General features: G+C 40.2%; 3 protein-coding genes across 6 annotated transcripts; 2 read left to right on the top strand and 1 right to left on the bottom strand.

Moving 5' to 3' along the window:
• The first annotated feature begins 2,739 nt into the window (after nt 1-2,739).
• LOC100712060 (G-protein coupled receptor 55) lies at nt 2,740-6,684 on the top strand. 2 transcript variants are annotated; one of them, XM_005476317.3, is made up of 3 exons: nt 2,740-2,960; nt 3,995-4,748; nt 5,555-6,684. In XM_005476317.3, the coding sequence occupies exons 2-3, from the start codon at nt 4,002-4,004 to the stop codon at nt 5,777-5,779; spliced, it is 972 nt and encodes a 323-aa protein (XP_005476374.1). In that variant the 5' UTR covers nt 2,740-2,960; nt 3,995-4,001; the 3' UTR covers nt 5,780-6,684. The 2 variants fall into 2 exon arrangements, with proteins under 2 accessions (XP_005476374.1, XP_019203860.1); XM_019348315.2 differs by lacking the exon at nt 2,740-2,960 and adding an exon at nt 2,967-3,070.
• Nucleotides 6,685-8,286: 1,602 nt separating this feature from the next.
• Nucleotides 8,287-15,939, bottom strand: itm2cb (integral membrane protein 2Cb). 3 transcript variants are annotated; one of them, XM_013270855.3, is made up of 7 exons: nt 15,828-15,939; nt 12,977-13,200; nt 11,006-11,143; nt 10,700-10,891; nt 10,491-10,601; nt 10,171-10,321; nt 8,287-9,472 (listed from the first exon to the last, which is right to left on the bottom strand). In XM_013270855.3, exons 2-7 carry the CDS (start codon nt 13,061-13,063, stop codon nt 9,381-9,383), a joined length of 771 nt encoding a protein of 256 aa, XP_013126309.1. In that variant the 5' UTR covers nt 13,064-13,200; nt 15,828-15,939; the 3' UTR covers nt 8,287-9,380. The 3 variants fall into 3 exon arrangements, with proteins under 3 accessions (XP_013126309.1, XP_025756254.1, XP_025756255.1); XM_025900469.1 differs by lacking the exon at nt 15,828-15,939 and having other exon boundaries at nt 12,977-14,371; XM_025900470.1 differs by lacking the exon at nt 15,828-15,939 and having other exon boundaries at nt 10,700-10,888; nt 12,977-13,265.
• On the top strand, nt 15,247-17,405 carry hes6 (hes family bHLH transcription factor 6). The gene is made up of 4 exons (XM_003438136.5): nt 15,247-15,950; nt 16,044-16,130; nt 16,233-16,314; nt 16,639-17,405. The coding sequence occupies exons 1-4, from the start codon at nt 15,876-15,878 to the stop codon at nt 17,052-17,054; spliced, it is 660 nt and encodes a 219-aa protein (XP_003438184.1). The 5' UTR covers nt 15,247-15,875; the 3' UTR covers nt 17,055-17,405.
• Nucleotides 17,406-18,929: the final 1,524 nt, after the last annotated feature.

Below are 18,929 nucleotides of genomic sequence, written 5' to 3'. Positions count from 1 at the left end.
TGAAATGATGAAGCGAGGCTTTTAGAGCGCGTAAACAAATGCCCGCAAACCTCAACGAACTGAAGCAAGACTGTAAAGAAGAGTGGGCCAAAATTTCTCCACAACAATGTGAGAGACGAAGAAACTCATACAGAAAACACCTACTTCAGGTTATTGCTTCCAAAGGTGATTCTTGAAGCTACTGAATCAGGGGGCGTACTTAGTTTTTCCCACACTGTATCTGCTTTCTGGCTTAGTTTGTGTTAAATAAAGACACGCTGTAATATGTCATCCGCTGTTGTTCATCTGAGGTTGTATTTTTTTTAAGAACTAGGCAATGACCAGATGACTTTTTATGTCCTGAAAACATTAGAACCGAAAGAGGGCATACGTTTGTCACACGACTGCATACAAAGAAACACATTTACAGAAGAAAAAAAAGTGTCATATGGTTTCCCCAAAAGTGAAACCATTTTTTTCCCAGTTTAAAACTGAAAGCACATTTCGATCTCTCCTCACGTACTTGAATTTAACTATATTTCTCTGGTGACTGATGACGGTAACTTCAAGCTGTGAAGTGTAGCTGTACAAAATGGGCACATTCTCACACTTTAAATTCAGTTAAGTCATCTCAGTACATGAAACCAGGAAACCCTTAAACATAATCACAGTCTAAATCTGCTTCTGCAGCTTCTCACAGACTTGAAAGGAAAAGGACTTTGAAAGCAGTGTTCAGAAATTTTCTTTCACATAGGACAACTCATAGCGGTACGTTTACTAATAACAGCACTACTACTGAAATCACAGTATTGGAGGCATCTTGCTTTATTAATAGAGACTGCCGAGAGACTGTAAACAAACTAGTTGTTGACCTAAAAAAAGAAAAACCATGCAGGGAAATCACATGGACAAGGCCAGGTCTTTATAGTTGGTGTTAAAGTATCATATTTAATTTTGATCAAATGTTACATCTTATATTATATAAATCTACATTCACATTATACTCATATCTCTTAGAATCCATGCAAATCAATTTGTAAATAATGATGGAAATTCCAGTTTGAGGAAACAAACCACAACCAAATGAAAAGGCTTGTGGTATTAGACAGTATTTTATCAATAACAGTTTCCTCAGCTTGATTTCATTTTCACCAGCCTGTGTCTACATCTGATATGTGTTCTACCTTGTAACGCATCCTTTGCTAAGACTGCAGAACTTAAGATGGTAAAGTTGGTCTGCTGGTCACTAGGTTGGCTTACCACTTTGGTTCAACTTGAAATTTCTCAACAGCTGTTGCATTTCTCCAGTGGGTGATTCCTACTACCTCACTGCTACTATTTTGGTGAAATATCTAAAAAAAAAAAATGTGGATGGATTTCAATAAAAAGCCACAGATATTCAGATTTTACTAAGAATTAATAACAATAACACTTCATCTTGATGAAACCCCAAAGAAATTTGTGACTTCTCTCACGATCGGACTAGGAAATCTTTGACCTGTTGGGCAAATGTGTAAAGTACTACATTATTTACCATCTTAGGTTTGAATTTTTTGGTGAAAAATAACATAACCCACCCACACGAGGCTGTGGGGTGTATATAGCCGGTTCCAAGTCCAGATAAATGGAGAGGGTTGCATCAGGATAGATGCCCATCATAAAATCCTTGCCAAATCAAACATGCAGATCAAGACTAAAATGGTAAATACCAAGAAGGCCACACATTTTGGTTAGGTTCTGACAACAAAACCATTTGTTTCGATTTAGGGAAAGGTCACACTTTGGGTTCTGGTCACAGGCAGGATAAAAGGTGGATGTAGCTACCATGATGCCACCCATTGGTTTCTTAAGTCCCATTTTGAGCAACATTGCCATTTTGGTTGCAAAAAACCCCCAGATGTGATGAGGAAAGGGCGGGTCTGACTGTGAAACCATCTCTCTCCTGGAGTCATGACTTGTCATTTGCAAGTCGTTAGCTAATGACTTTGCAGTTTCATATCACTGTTAATCCTCCATTTTGAAACTAAGAATGACCACAATTTAAAATGAAACTTAATCTTTTATTCAGTATTATCCAAAATGAGTGACTGAGCTCACAAAAGTCTTCATTTTTCCCGACCCGGGAGCTATGCCCATGTTTTATACTGTCTGTATTTTTTATATATCCTTTCAAGAGCTTTAACCAAGTCTTCAGGAGCATGTCTGAATCAATAACAGGTACCTCTTGTTATCTCTCACAGCATAAACCAAGCCAAACCTAAAATTGAAAGTATTACAAGAGAAATTAAACTTTTCTGATTTAAAGCACCAAAGCCACACTTCTTATAGTAGCTAGATTAGCTCATAATGCAAATTAGCTAGTAGTCTGTGTTGCGTAATTCTAAGCTTAAAGGAATATTTACCTAAAATTGCAATGTGGTGCAGTGGATTTGTAATGTTGTAGGCCAGTCATGCAGCCTTACAGGCCTACTGTTACTCATATCAAACATCAGCATGCTAGCACATTATATTTGTGAGCAGATGTGGATGCACATTTAGTTTTGAGCAAATATTACTCTTGTCTTTACTATGACAACAACTGATTCTGTTAAGAAAAAACCACACACCATGTAGATTTTATCATTTGTCCAACTCAGTCAAAGTAAAAAAAAAAAAAAAAAGCCCATTATGATAGAGAGGGGTAAGCAGCCTATCAGAGTAAACCCCACAGTCATTTTAGGAAAATATCTTGCCACTTAAACATAAACCACTGTGAGTGCTGCTGCTTCTTTCTTCATATGTTTACACATAAATAGAGTTCCAGCAGACGTGCTGAGCAGGTTCACGTTGCTTTGATTTTAAACAGCTATAATGCATATTTGAACACATGCATGATGTGTGGCACAGTCAGGAAGTGGTGATGAAACAACAAAGGCTGAAAAGCAGAAGTGCGTCTGGCACAGCGCAGACAGTCAGACACACTGAAACTTGACTGGCAAGAGGTAAGAACACAGCTAGATTTCACATTTTCCACTACATGTTAGCCGATCGTAAAAGAGCGCCAGGTTAGATGCTAAAGGTCCTGCAGTTACATGTTGATGATGAGTCAAACGTGAGTAACTTAAATTACAAGACATATTTCATTTATTTATTTGTTTATTTATTTACTTAATTATTTACTTCTAATGAATGCTTAAGTTAAAAGTCAGGTTTCCTTTTTTATCTTCATGCAAATTCTTTTTGATCTAAGTGCAAAGGGCCCTCAGCTTGCTCGCTGTAATGAGCGACTTCTGCAGCCAGCGACACGTCGTACACGGGGTCAAAACCTGCCTGGTTATTTAACATTAGGTTTATTTCAGTAGAGTGTCATCTCGATGCACAGACACTCATGTCAGAGATATATTTTGGGTTTTCCTGTAAAACCATGGCTTCGCTCAGAATAGCAACAGGTTTCAGATTTGTCCATCACAACCTGACACCAACGCAGTGCAGAGTAGAACGTGAGACGAACCACCTGCTCATTTGTTTTCAACTGATATTAAATCAGTAAACACTCAGAGGTAAATGGGAATATTGTTAGTGTCTAAACAAATAACCTCAAATAGAGAACCGCTTGACTGTGCTGTTGTAGATTGCAAAACTGATACAATAACAGAAACAAGTTATTTCCTTTGAAATCTTGGTCATTTATGTTCACTTTTTTTTAAAGGTCAAAGTAAAACAAAAGTTACTCTGGTCTGTACTTTACTAAGATTACCATTGCTGCTACTGTCATTAGAATCAGGAGGCTAAAGGTTAATAATGTTCACAATGCTCTTATGTTTGCTATGCTGTTTATACCAGAAACAAAAAAAACAAGTTCACAGTTCCTGTACCCACACAGCTGAGAGGTTTCTAGTGGCTTGGTATAGTGGCGTATCATACAGCCGTTTCTGTGTGGGAACGAGTAACAAAAACAGGAAAGACAACTTAAACTGTTCTTTGAAATCCTGGCAGAGATGTTGAGATAAAATTGAATCCAACTGTTATATTGCAGTGACATCATGACCAACAACATGACAGACAGCTGCACTGAAGACTTCAAACATGTGGACGAAGTGATGAAAGTTTTGGAGCTGGTCTTCTATATTCCTATATTTGTCGTCGGTCTGATTCTCAATATTGCAGCGCTGGTGGTGTTCTGCGGCCTTCTGCGAAAAAAGACTGAATCTACTATCTACATGATAAATTTGGCTTTGATGGACTTGATTCTCCTGTTGCCGCTTCCCTTCAAAATGCATGCCACTAATCACGAGTGGCCCGCCAGCTTAAACAGACTGTGTTCACTTTTGGAAGGGCTTTATTTTTATGGGATATATGGAAGCATATACATCATTATGTGTATAGCTGTAGATAGATGGGTGGCTATCTGTCACCCATTTAGAGCCAAGCAGTTGCGTTCACCCAATGTAGCTACGGCAACTTGTGTGGTCGTGTGGATTCTTATGTCTGCATCAGTCATTCCAGTCATCTGGAACTTCGGGGATAGCAGGAACGGCACATTTCATTGTTTCCATCGGTTTTCACCGGAAGGCTGGAAACCTCCGATCATCATCAGTGTGCAGGTGTTTGGGTTCGTTTTGCCTGCACTGGTGGTGGTTTTGTGTTCAGTTCAGATCATCTGGACACTTCAGCAGTCTGGCCAGCACAGCCCACAGAGCCGGGCCTGTGTGAAGATCATCTACAGCAGCCTGTGCGCGTTCCTGGTGCCTTTCACTCCGAGCCACCTGGCCATCTTCCTGCAATTTCTGGTGAGAAACTCAAAGCTCATTTTATGCTGATTTTAAATGTAAACAAACTGAAACAACAGTCCAAAGCATATCACCTTAGGGTCCATTTAGTAGCTGTTCTTTATCACATTTATTTTCAGCAGACAAACACTGAAATATTTGATGTTCAAATTTATATATGTATGTTAGTCAGGATAATATGGCTGCAGTATAATTAATAGCAAAAATAAGTACACTAAGTTTACAAGCAATAGAGTAAACAAGTACAATATATTCATTTAAGTGCCAGAAAAGCTTACGACAGGGCCCAATAACACACAAACACGAGCTTATTAATATTCAGTGAAAAACATTTAACTTTCTGCAGGTCATTTACAATCACTTTTAATTAATTCAGTGATACAGCTTCTTTATTTTGATTTGAGATTTATGTTGAATATTCAGAAAAATTCAGGGGGAGAGGACGCTGCAAATTTTATGACTCAGCAGCGCTTTTTATGTCAGTAGCACATATGGTACGACGAAACAAGGCTAGATGGTTGTAACCACTGGGGTTCTCGTTGGGGTGCGCTTTTGTATAATTTTACTTGCGGATAAAATTTTTCTTCAAAAGCTGAAGTTACTAGAATGAATTCTCAAACTGGAGAGTCTAGCAAGTGCAGTAGCATGCGTAAGCACTGCAGATGTGCACAGAGCCAATCTTCATAGGAAAATTCACAGATAGGACCTGCGCTTCACACTGCAATGCTACCTTTGCTAAAAACCAAAACTGTCATACATGTTTCTTTGATGGTAAACTAACGTTTCTTTGACACACATAATTGCAGGTGCATCAAGGAGCATTTCAGGACTGTGGCACCAAGGCCAATCTCAGCCTGTTCATACAGATTGCTATGTGCCTGTCAAACATCACCTGCTGTCTGGACGCCATGTGCTACTACTTTATTGCCCATGAAGTGAGGAACACCAGACACAGCTTCAGGATGTCAATAATGAGCCAAAGAAGACCCACCAACAGCACTTCTGAACGGGAGAGAGGCGAGTCAAGTTGAGACAAAAACTGTCCCTAGAGGATCACTGATGTTATGTTAATATAACAAAACTAAGGCTAAAGCCTTATTTTGTATCAGAGCAGTAAAGCTGGAGACAAGTCAATAGGGGACCCAGTAGCTGATAAGCATAGTGTCACGCACTAAAAGTAATTAACCTGCTCGTAAGGAAGCAGGTCAGAGTGTAATCTAAATTAACCACACAGCTGAATGCAAGGCTGTATGATCTGATCCAGCAGCAGGAAGCCAGTAGGCACCTCTCTAACCTCAAAGCGCCCTAATGCGTTAAATGAAGGCTGCAAAACAACCCATGAACTAAAAAGCCACAGTCTGACATGCTTTAAAAAATCATTAAAAGCATGAAAAGGTCACTCAAACCTGCAAACCAACAATGAGTGAAAAAGTGACAGGGACAGGCAGCATGACTCATTTTAAAGAACTAAAAACTGATACTGGCGGGCAGTTCAAGAACGTCTTTGTGATATTATCTAGGACTGAAATCAAACATGCACAAAAAAGGCTCTTATGACTCAGAATTCTCATCAAAGACCAAATCCACTATTTTATGGTAAAATGGTAAATGGCCTGTATTTGTATAGCGCTTTACTAGGCCCTAAGGACCCCAAAGCGCTTTACACATCCAGTCATCCACCCATTCACGCACACATTCACACACTGGTGATGGCAAGCTACGTTGTAGCCACAGCCAATCTAATTATTTTAGATTAATTGTTTCAGACTAAACGAATTTAACAGATGCATAATTATTTTTTTTTATTCAAAAAAGTTAACTAACTGTAATAATAAGCATATTTTAGTAGTGAATCTCTAATCTATGAAATGCAGATTTACATAAAAAGTCAACAAAACTAATTTAGGCCAATATATCTAGTAAATTACGATTCAAATATGCATATTTCCTTGACAGGTACACAGATGATTCATGGTTTATTGATCACATCCACAGGCATAGCTTTAAACATATGAAACTAAAAACGAAACATTAGCAATAATTTCAGTGGTTCATTTCATTTTTTTTTAAACATTAAATAATACAATGGATCCTAAATGGTTGTAAAAAATTCTCACTGCAAAATAAGTAACAATATTATCTATATTTATTAAATAATAATTAAATGTAAATATTTCATCAGAAATACATCAACAGTCAAACATAGAAATAAACACGGCCTGAGGAAGAGTGGAGAGGATTTTTTTTGTGCGTTGTAAATAGATTTTACAATCATTTTCTGTCTTCTAAATCTTATAAATGATAATAAAAAATACAATATAAAAAAACAAATAATATTAAAAGTGACATTATAATGGAGGATTAAAGTATTTATGATTATTGCATTAAGTTGTCCGTTTACAGTTTTGCAGATGAAAACTGACTGCCTATGCTTTTTTTGCTTTGTTTATAAACTGATATCGTTAGCCGTAGCATTTCATATTTAGCTCTACTGAACTTTGTATTTTATTTTTTGAATTGCAACCTTAGGTGCATAACATAATAGTTTTATTGAAATGTTTAAAAGCCGTAGGTATGTAGCCCCGGCCATGCGGGCATCACTGCTGAAAGAACTGTTTTCATATTACTGTTTGGGTTTATGTGCATGCTGTCACATGAAAAGTCAAATGGAAAGTTGCTTATGAAGCACACGGAGCTGTCACTGACCGTATATTGCCAATGTTGAGCGGTCATCTTGTGGTCATCTTGTGGTGACAGCGGATCATGTTTTATGACAGCGTGCCTCACTGGTGGCTTAACTGTACCATAATATTGTATTTAATGTATATATCTTTCATAAAAACGTGTGAAAAGCTCTCTTTGAAACCGTCATATGCTGGTTTCATTGCATTACCTGCATATTGATACTTTAATTTTTTATTTTATTTTAATTTAAGTTTCTGCATTTTATACTCAGTTTTATTTTTACTTGTAAAATATTTTTGTGATCCCTGCATCTTGAGCCAACCCACGGAGTTTGTCGGTCTGGGCTTTTTTCCTTTTCTTCATAAGTTTAAAGTCAAAATAAAGACAATGTGAAGACAAAAACAAAAAGGATTTATGAGTGAATATTATGAATATTTATCCTAAATATTTAATTAATGAAATGCAGCCGGAAACTAAACTTTTACCTAAATATTGTATTTTTGTAACTATAGTAACTTCTGAATTTTTAAAAATGTACACTATTAAATGAGACATTGTAAAGTAGGCCGATGAAATCACAAGCGTCTCTTACTCGTCAGTTTTGAAGGGAAATAACCTGAACAGAATATGTTTAATTGATAACAAAGCTGCAGATGAAAACTTTCAGATATTATCACTGTATTTTTGTTCCATTTAGTTGAGAATGCCACAAAATACAGTGTAATGCTGTGTTCTTTCTCCTGCTCTTTTATCAGTGCTGTTCAGGCAATCTCCAATTGATCTAACCCACAGCCTACACAGTGATTATGAGCCACCGAAACTGTTGGTGAAGAACATTCAAAACATGACCAAGAAAGTTTGATAATTTATTCTTAAAGCAGCAAGATTTTACAAGAAAAATTGACTGTACAGCGAAATACAGTACCCAAGACAGTGAAATATGATAACAGATCACAGATCTCTCTCTCTCAACAGAATCAGATTTACTCCAACTTATACATCAGAAAGACAGCCCAAAATCTTTTCCTTTTTTAAGCTGGGACGAACAAACATCAGGGAACATTATAATGCCAAGATAGGAAAGATTGGGAAATGGCAAGAGCTGAAGACAACAGGCAAATCTGAGTGAAGAGGAGGAAGAGCAAGACAACGTGAGTTTTTAGCCTTTGATATACTCTACAGTAAGTGATCTAGACTATAAAGCGTTCTTTATAAATAATTCATATGTCCTTAAAACCAAGCTTGTAGCATCCCTGACTGCAGACTTTGGTTCCTTCTGTCCTTCTACAGCACTGCTACTAATTACAGTCTAAAGCCGTTTATATCCAAGGAGTAGGAAAGTGTGAGAAGAACAAAACTAAAAGGCAAACAAGAAAGAAATGATCATCCACAAAACAAGTTGATCTCAGATAAAAATCTATGCATGTAACAATATGAAATTAAGAAGAAAATCAATGTACAGTATATATTGCTTAGGAACAATCAAAGTTATATACACCACTCATTATGATATCAACCAGCAAAGTAATATCTTAACTACATGAGGTATGTTTCGCCATCTTCCGACATTCAAAACAACAACAACAAAAGAGGTAACTAAAAAATACGAGGACAAGTATAAAAATGAAATGAAATCAAGTCCATTGATGTAAATGTCACAAACTTACATACACAGGTTGACACGTTCTGCACGACATGACAAGCTACAGATATATCTAAACAAATCTATAACATCATCCAGGAATCCGTTTAAATTAAAAAGACATTAACATAGTACACGGACGTTTCAAAAAAATAAAAGCATAAACAAAAACATTCCACCTGGAACTGAAACTAAAACTACGAGACAAACGCTTGCTCTTAAAGTGCAATTTAACGCTTAAGGAATTCAAGAGGTATGGTTTAAATTGGCTTCAGTGTTGGATGGCTGTGATTTCCACCTCAGATTTAGAACCGGTCGCAGATCACAGTCTCGACCACAAAAGTGTTCTCAAAGTGGCGGATGCTGTGACAATTCTTGGTCTCACGCCTCTCAATACCTGGAAGAGAAAAACACGACACATTTAGAAAATCTGTTCAGAATCGAAAGCGGACATTTGTTCACGTGGTTTCTCAAGCTACTCTGCCTACAACGTCCATTTTGAATCAGCAGAAGCCATCCCCACAAATCACGTCCATATATGTACGCAGGGGGAAGTTTGTTGCATCATTTCTGAAGCTCTAAACCCAATCAAAGGCAGCAACGACACAGATATCACTCATCCGAATCACAAACACCTCCACAGAGTGTGTGGATGTGTCCACTGCACTACAAGTGACTCACATAGCAGGAAGTTCCCAGGCTGAGCCCACACAAACACAAACACACACACACACAATAATAATCAGGCTCACAAGCTGGTACAGCAGCATGTTACACTGCAGACGCACTGTCTCAAGTGTTCAAAGGAAGACCCTATATGGTCCTCGTTGTATTTGCTTTTCTGTCACCCTCTCTTTACTCCTACACACCAACTCTGGACACTGGATTCCCTGTGACTCAGTGGAGGAACATCTTCCTCCTCAGGTACAAAGTTTACAGCAAACCAGCACACGTCACTTGACTCAACATCTCACATGAGCTGGTGTGAAAAAGAGGGTGACGAAAAGCGGAAGCAATCCTGCACATGTCACTACATTATTTAACATTTCATATAGCCCGAACAGACTGGAAAAGGAAGTGAATGTGTCAACTCACGTTGGCGCTGGCTGCGGCGTCTGAGGCGGTAAGTTTCTCTGCCGTAACAGAGCCTGTGAATGAAAGGGCCCAGCTGCCTCATGTTCCTCACCCTCCCCGTCACCATCATCTCCTCCTGGATGATGTACGTCTGAGGAAGGTACGTCCCTCTCTGTGGCAAAGAGACAAAAATGAATCACTCGACTGATTGGTCTGTGGGAGGAACGCTGCTAACAGGAAAGTGGGAACACACTGTCCTTAACTCTCAGACAGCCATTTATCTCTTACAACCCTTTTACAACCACAAGTGGCATTAACAGCTAATCCACCGCGTGTCTCACCTTGACATTGACGAGCAGCTCCCACAGGTTGCGTGGCGGCATCACTAAGGTTGTGTTCAGCTCGGTGATGTAGCATTTGTCCAGTGTGATGTCGTGATAAGCTGTAAGGCCCTGGAACGGAGAAAGAGAGAAATCGTGTTATGTCTTAATCAAATGCTTACAAACAAGTGTAATGAGAGGAAAAAAAACACGCGAAGACAAACACCTACCCTCTGAAAGTCGTGGATGATATCGGCAGGATCGCTGCCACCAAAACGTGGCACGGGTACGCTGATCTGCTCGTAGTTGTCTTCAAGGTAGATGCCGACGTTTTCCTCGAGTTCTTGTCGCCCCCTCAGAGGAGCATACACAGAGTCCTCGAAGATAACCCGACAGTGGAACAAACTGTCTTCTGGGATCTGCTAATGGGATGCAACAGAGCAGTGTCAGCATGTGACGTTTACTTTCAGCTGTGAGATTTTTACCCACTGTGTTCAGGATGTTATTTAAGAAAAGAGGGGTAATTGCTGACTAACCTGAGGTATATAGTAGTGGCGATAGATGAAGACAGATGCCAAGACCAGTCCTATCAGGAAAACTGCCAGGCCCAAGGCAAGGCAGCACAGGCCGGTTGGAAAAGGTTTCTTTGGCTTGACTGGGTGAACCGGCTGCCCCTGTAAAAAGAAAAGCAGACTGATTAGAGTTCAGGTCTTAGATCTTATCCTACATCTTAGTTCTTTTCATAGTAGTGTGTCAAAGATTTTAAGAGTAGTTTAAATGATGCACTGCAACTCTGATTTGCTGTGCAGTGTGAAATATTTGTATCTAATCCTATCACACTGCTTTACTTTCATACCCAAAAGCCAAATTTGTAACAGAGTTAATTTTGAAAAGAAGCGAGTGCCAAGTCGAGATCTGGTAGACGTACGACGGACATGAATAAAGCACGCCAGATGCCCACCCACAGTCTCTCAGTCAATCTGCTGCCTCTCCCTACTACTGTTGCTATGGTGAGCGGAAGCAGGCTCTGACGAAGATGCTGGCACGTGGCCGTCTGGGTCTATTCTTAGAGGCCTACTTCCACGCTCCATATTTGCAGATATTAAGTCTTAACTCCCTTGGTGGGAGTTAAAAATGAGGACAGTTGCGTAGAACAGGAGTCCCTCGGCAGAGGCGGGCGTATTAATAGATCTACACACATTGGCTCTGACGCCTAGCCTGCCATAGCAGCCAATGAAAATCCACACAGCCTTTCACATCCTTCTGTTGACGTAACGAGCATTGGTAAAATATGTTTGCAGAAGTGATAGGTGCGTCATCTGTGCAGTGTGCTAGGGGGGGGAAAGAGGCGAGAAGCTTTATGTGAACATCCATTATGTGCCAGATATCTAATTATGTTCAACTCTGGGGAAGAGGTCCAGAAAGGAGGCTAAGAAAAGCTGGTGACAGATCTGACTTCCCACTCAGCTAACGCAGGTACACACCGTTCTGCAAACCCCACTTTACACAAGCAAGAGGAAAAATCAGTCTATGAGAAACTACATCTATGTAGTTAAATCGAGTGTTTGAGAACTGAAGCCTGAAAGTGTCGCAAAGATGAAATTGAGACGGAACTAAACTTGATTTTTTAAAATAAACTCTGAATTTTCCAAGTTTTATCTCCTCCGATATATTCATCGAAAGCAGGGGCTATAAAACAGCTAGGTCAAACCGACACTGACTTTTTGTACTGATAGTTTCGGGAGGGTTAAGCTGCCTTTACACAATACCCACACACAACACACACTTTGCTGCTAGATTACTACCACTCATTCTCATCTGCTCTCCGGCACTATCTGCAGGACACACATGGTATAACACCTTGTGACATTAGAGACTGGTGCAGTATCCACATCTGACAGCTCTATTGTTTCCTCACAGCGACAAAAGAATAAACAAACCCAAGGCTATCTGTACGCTGACAGCGAGAAGCCTGGGATTTTTATCTTATACATGCACACTTTATGAACAACTTGGTGAAATTAGGTCCTCTTCCTGCTAATTGCACACATGTATACAGGACTGCCTCTTCTGCGGTGTGCCTCCTAGCTGTGGGCTAAACAAGGTGATGTAATACCAACATCCCATAGCTGGGATTGCATTGCAAAGCTGGGGCTGTTCCCTTGTTGTAATATTAATGCACAATAAAACTTTTTTAGGCTCAGAAACACTACCAGTGCCTTTATTAACCTTTAAGCTTGTACATAAGGGTGTAATTATATTTTTTAAGAAAACAAATGCAAAATAGCACTTTAAGCAATTACTGGCTTTTCTTTATAATCATGTTAATCACATAAAATCAAATCCCATTAAATGCTATGATGCATGGACAAAGAAAGTAAAACTAATTAAATCAAACTTTATTTTTTGAAGCTACAGCCTATGTAGGAGTAAACATCTATTTATGCTATAACGAGACAAAAGACAAATGCCGCAGCATGAAACAAAGACAAAGTGTGCAAACTCACGTGAGCCTGAGGTATAATGATCTTGTCCTCATCGTTGTCTTTTTCGGGCTTCTGCGCCGACACTGGCTGGAAAGTGATCTTCACCATGTTTGTTTGCTCAGTGTGTGCTTGCTTTGTCTCCTGTCTGATTCAGTGCGCTGGTTTCGTCCACCGGACCGGGAAGATTATATAGCGCCGGACCAGGCTCGCCCCCGGGCCTCGGTGACCTCACAAGAGCGTCTTCTCTGACGAACAAGCAGTGTGTGGGTCTCAGGGAAAAGCCGCCTCGCCGCTGTCAAAATAAGAGCCGCTACCGGACTTCGACTTTTAGAAAAACGCTAAAAATAACAGACTGTGAGCTTAGTTGCTTCCTGGTGAATATAATTAAACATTTAAAGCGGCTTGAGTGTAAAAAATGCTAAATCTAAGTCGATTTGGGGGATATTTGGCTACCACGTGCCCTTATTTTGAAGACAAGCGCCCAATATGGAAGTGCTTTCCGTATTTTATTTAAAGCTGAATCTTCTATTCTCAATGTTCCTAACACTATCATCCGGAAATATTGTGATGTTTCAAACTGGCTGATCCAGCTACTACACTGCAATAAAGTTATCAATAGGTCAGCACTACTTAGTAGTAAGAGAGATAATGCTCCTCAGATGTCCATGGGCTCATCAATGCATAGAATATTTTACAAGGTGATTGTGTATGACTTAGTTAATATTTCATATGATGTAATTTAGCCTTTAGTATAGTATAAAACTGAATGTAGTTACAAAGTGTACTTTGTAAAACAGATTAAGTATCTATATTATGCATAAAACAAGCATTAATAGGATTCTAATATACATAGTAACATTAAATTATTCATTTCTTTCTAGTGAACATCACAAGAAATATGCTAATCAGTAATATATGCACATTTTTTTACAGCCATGCTGTACACACAGCTCTCATCTCCTTGCCTCAGTAATCATTACAGCATCTTTGAGTCACTACAGGCATAAGACTCGCAGCAATAAATTAGACAATATAGGAAATTTGAGCTGATAGCTAGTGATAGAAGCCTGTCCTGAAAGGGTTACAACCCACATCACAGCAAAGTGAAGTCCTAATGCAATAGGGATGATCTACTCTTTCCATAGTGTCATCACTGTTTTCAGGTCTTGATCACTTTTAAAGAGGTTCCAGGTGCTTTACACATACGAGTGGTCCATATTCTCCGGGGCCCATCTATTACTATAGATGGGGTGATGCCTCACAAGCTCCAAAAAACTCATGAATGTGTGGACTGACAAACATACGGTCTATAGCCCTAGGGGCTGTGGTTCAAGTGGCAGAGATCAGTGGATAATTCCCAGGATACTCCAGTCCACATGTCTAACACATACTTGGACATACTGAACCCTAAATTGATGCTGATCTGAGTGTGTGTAAATGTTAGAAAAAGCACTTACAGAAAACGTCTTGATGCATTCTCAATCATCCAGGAAAGTAAATCTCCAAAAGTTGAATCTGTTCATCTGGACGTAGCGTTTTGTGGGAGAAACGTTTCGTCACTCATCCAAGTGACTTCTTCAGTCTCAGCTGACTGCAGGTTTCCCCAAACCTTATAAACAGTACATTTGCATAATGACTGAAACCAGCCCACTGAAGGAACAATGGGCTGTGAGGTCAGTTCCTTAATCATAATTATGCAAATTCCCATGACCATTGATCAACAATCACTGACCAAAACCCACTGATCAAAGAACACTGATCAATGGCCATGAGTACCATTCACAGAGAGTTGGGGAATGGCTGCAATCACAGCATTGTAAGATGGCGAAAGATGTACCCTTAGGCCCCCTCCTCAATTCAGAGATGGTCTTTCCCTTTTCACGTAAATGGCCTCCTTGACTCCGCGCTCAAACCAGCATTCCTCCCTGTCCAGGATGTGTACATCCTCATCGTTGAAAGAGTGTCCACTGGCCTGTAGGTGTAAATAAACTGCAGAGTCCTGGCCTGATGAGGAAGCTCTTCTGTGTTGTGCCATCCGCTTCGCTAGAGGTTGTTTGGTTTCCCCGATGTATAAATCCTGGCAATCCTCCTGGCACTTAACAGCGTACACTATGTTACTCTGTTTGTGTCGGGGGACCCGATCCTTGGGGTGGACCAGTTTTTGGCGCAGCGTATTTTTATAAGGTTTGGGGAAACCTGCAGTCAGCTGAGACTGAAGAAGTCACTTGGATGAGTGACGAAACGTTTCTCCCACAAAACGCTACGTCCAGATGAACAGATTCAACTTTTGTACACTTACAGAAAAGCATAGTATGGATGTGTATTCGTGAGACTGGGTGAATGAGACTTGTAGTAGAAAGCACTTTGAGTGCTCAATTTGAGTAAAAAGGAGTCTTTGAGTGGCTTTGAGGCGATTGTTATGATTTAGCACTATATAATAAAAATGAATTTAATATAAGTAACATGTTTACCAAAATTGATTGAATGTGGTCAAAAGCTAAACCTCCGGTTATGTTTAGCTTTCCCAAAATAAAACTATTTTCTTTCACCCACTACAAACTAAATCCTACTTCAAAGTTGTTGACATTATCTTTGCAGCCTCTTTGTCCATATTTTGCACTCTTATGTCTGCATGCTGCTCCATGGTTAAGACATCGTTGTGACACAATTTAAAGTGACCACATGTGTTGGGGGGGTCGTTGCTCGTTCACCAATTCACATGCAAATGAACCCACATATAGACTGCACACAGTGCATTCCCCACCCCACCCCGTTTCCTCCTCTCTGTGCTCACTGCTGCTGGGATCGCCCCGGCCATCTGTCCCACTGACGGCCTCTAACGGCTCTTTGGATTACACAGCAACTAACCAACCTCCAGTCTGGTCGGCTCCTGGCAGCGCCTGGGTTAAACTGCAAAAACATGGCCCCCATCAGCAGCAGCACACACGGCCTTGACAGAGTGGATGACTGCGGTGGGGTCAGACCTGACAGAAAGGTAAGATCCCATGTGAGGATTCAGAGCCAGTATTCATACTTTTAGTCAGCTTTGAACTGGGGAAAACCCCCTCAATTTTCCTTACTGTTATAGATAAGAAAACCTCTGGTTGAGAAGAAAAGAAGGGCTCGCATCAATGAAAGTTTACAAGAACTCAAAGTCCTTATCGCCGACGAAGACGTAAGTTGCTGTTGTTTATGTAGCGCCGTTGCTCAACAGCAACTAAACCGATGAGTGTGTTGTGGCTAAGCTAGCTTGTGTTCCTGATGTTTGTTGCTGCAGTTCCAGTCAAAGATGGAGAATGCCGAAGTGCTGGAGATGGCAGTGAAACGAGTGGAAGGCGTTCTTCAAAGGCGTGCTCAAGGTAAACCGTACATATAAATCTTATTTACCTTTATTTACTTGAGTGTACGGTATTAAACATAAGCTTAATTTAAAAAAGAGACATGTAAACAGCAATACAATTTGCAAATAATTCTTCCGCCAAGTAATATAGTTCTTTATAATTAGTAAAACTACTGATTAATTCATTGCTGTTGGCGGATTAATATTTTAATCAACTGTATTGTAGCTGCCACAGGTGCGCTTCGACCGTGGCGCAGCCAATCAGAGCACAGAGTGTCTGTTAGTAATTGCACGTTAGAAACTAAGGTTTAACGGTCGTTTCCATCTGTCGGTCTGTCAACAGAAGTGGATTCTGTGCACCGGGATGTCTGTGAGCGTTTCGCTGCCGGATACATCCAGTGTATGCACGACGTCCACACATTTGTGTCCAACTGCCCGGGGATTGACCCAACAGTGGCAGCGGAGCTGTTGAAGCACCTTCTGGAAAGTATGCCACTTAACAACAACGAGTACCACCGAGTGATGCTCCCGGACATCGTAGCGTACAGCCCCGGCTATAACAGCACTTGGTCCCTGTCTGAGAGCATTCACACAGCCCTGGTGTCCCCAGCACCCTCCACCACCTCCAGCGACGACCTCTGCTCTGACCTGGATGAGACCGACTCAGAGCAAAGCCAGGTTTCTTCTGAGGAGGAGGCAGACGGTCAAGAAGCGTTGTCCTGCCTAACTTGCTCTAAAGCTCTTTGGAGACCATGGTAGACAATTTAAGGTGGAATAGGAGTTTATTTTTAGTCGAAACAATAGCTTGGGTTAGAGATAGGCCAACACTGCGGGCATCCGATAAACTCTTTGTAAAGATATTCTAATATATCTTTACAGAGCTTAGTGACCTTGTTTGGGCCTGCTGACTGATGTAAATATGTACTTGTTCAATATAACTGCTGTATAGAAAGTAGACCCCCACCAGAAATGCACTGATATGAGTGTGTGTAAATTATTTCCTAATTAGGATCTGTTGAATATTCTATTTATACATGTCAGATGACTGTTAGTAGGCTACCTCATCTAAGTTAAGCTGAAACTTTTTAATAAATATTTTAGGGGAAAAAAGACTTGTACTCCATTTGTGCAGCAGACTCTTCAGGAGAAAAAAAAAGCCTCATTTCACACACAAGAATCCCACTAACCACCCACCCACGGCTGTTTCCAAGATATTTGTTATTACTCTGCAATTGTGGGCCATTTGTGTGCACAGGCTCTCCAAGATCCCTTAGCACGTCGTAGGCATTTGTGAGGTGTGAAATGAGTAATCCACTCACTCCCTCCTTATATAGTCCTGGTTGAGAACTTGACAAATGGAATTTATAACTCTGCTCGACTTCAGCTTTTTCGTGTTTTTTAAATAACGTGGGCACATAACCTGCACAGTCATGACTCTGGAATAAGTTTGGCTTTGTATTGTGCTGTGATATCGAACAATCAGCAGTCATCTTTTTTTTCTTCTTCTTTTTTTTAGTTTCAAGTTTTTGCAAGTTTAGGGTGGTGCACAAGCCTGTGGAAGTGAACATAATTTTAGGCCTGTGAAATCTAAGCATGTCATCTCGTAGCAGTGGGTTAGGTTGCCATTGCTGCTGACTTTCGCAGCTCGCTTGATGTCAGACATCACTTCTGTGGTCTCAGTGAGAGCCACAGACAGTGTTCTGCATCTGCACCACCTAGCCTAGCTCCTACTGCTAGGCATGAATAAGAAAAGCCAGCAATCCTAAAACAGGTCTATTCATATGCCACGTGGAGTGCGAGTCACGTCTTTACACCCCACCCCCGACTTAATATGGGACACTGGTGAAATGAGAAAAGACTAATACACTGTGCATTGAATAGTGGAGCAATTCTCCTATTTAGCATATAGAGCAGTAATTATACATCGAGGTAATGCAATCAGGTAAGATTTCGATCTGCTTTTGTTATTCTTTGTAATCCCCCTTGCTAGAAATAAGATCGACACACTGTTATAATAAATATCAAACGGTGTGACCAAACGATAATGTTAGAAGGCCTATATTTTAAACTTTCAGCATTGGTATTTTTATAGTTGTTTATTTATGTAAAAAGGTGATATTTCGTTTTAAACCCAGCTGTGACCACTTAAATTAATAACAGAAGCTTTCTCGAGTGCATGAAAGCATAAGTAAATTATAATAATTCAAATTATAAGCTACTAAATGAACACTCATACATTCTTTTTTTGGTCCTTTTATTTGCTAAACTTGATGTAGTCCGCTGTGTTGTGACCAGACCGTATTAAAATATCACCGAAGGTGTAGCTGTCCGCTGCGGGGGGGGGGCTTTCTTTTTCTTTTTTTTAAAGCATGTTCGCACCTCACGCTCAGTTTGAAGTAAGTATGAAGGTGTGAACAAGGGTCGCTTTGATCAGGAGGATCTGCGCAGAAGTCTGTTGTTTCGGTGGTCGGACAGACAGACATTTGCATTGCGAAGGTAAAAGTGACGACAGAGAGAAACATGAGTCTTTTTACTTTAAAATTTAAATATGTATAAGAGAGGCGGCAGCAGGGGCGTTCCCAGGATTTTTAAATGGCGTGGCACAAGGGGGAACCCATAATAAGGCAAAGAGGG

This window comes from Oreochromis niloticus, linkage group LG18 (genome assembly GCF_001858045.2).
Source record: "Oreochromis niloticus isolate F11D_XX linkage group LG18, O_niloticus_UMD_NMBU, whole genome shotgun sequence".
Taxonomy (NCBI): Eukaryota; Metazoa; Chordata; class Actinopteri; order Cichliformes; family Cichlidae; genus Oreochromis; species Oreochromis niloticus.
Note: the sequence above shows the minus strand (reverse complement) of the source record. Positions and strands in the feature narration are given on the sequence as shown.

Coding starts and splice junctions, on each gene's coding strand:
- hes6 (XM_003438136.5), top strand. CDS start 15,876: ATGGCCCCCATCAGCAGCAGCACACACGGCCTTGACAGAGTGGATGAC. Junction 15,951..16,043: donor GGGTCAGACCTGACAGAAAG/GTAAGATCCCAT, acceptor TTACTGTTATAG/ATAAGAAAACCTCTGGTTGA. Junction 16,131..16,232: donor TCCTTATCGCCGACGAAGAC/GTAAGTTGCTGT, acceptor TTGTTGCTGCAG/TTCCAGTCAAAGATGGAGAA.
- itm2cb (XM_013270855.3), bottom strand. CDS start 13,063: ATGGTGAAGATCACTTTCCAGCCAGTGTCGGCGCAGAAGCCCGAAAAA. Junction 10,322..10,490: donor AGCTGCTCGTCAATGTCAAG/GTGAGACACGCG, acceptor TCTTTGCCACAG/AGAGGGACGTACCTTCCTCA. Junction 9,473..10,170: donor ACGCCGCAGCCAGCGCCAAC/GTGAGTTGACAC, acceptor TTTCTCTTCCAG/GTATTGAGAGGCGTGAGACC.
- LOC100712060 (XM_019348315.2), top strand. CDS start 3,051: ATGTTGATGATGAGTCAAAC. Junction 3,071..3,994: donor ATGTTGATGATGAGTCAAAC/GTGAGTAACTTA, acceptor GTTATATTGCAG/TGACATCATGACCAACAACA. Junction 4,749..5,554: donor CCATCTTCCTGCAATTTCTG/GTGAGAAACTCA, acceptor ACATAATTGCAG/GTGCATCAAGGAGCATTTCA.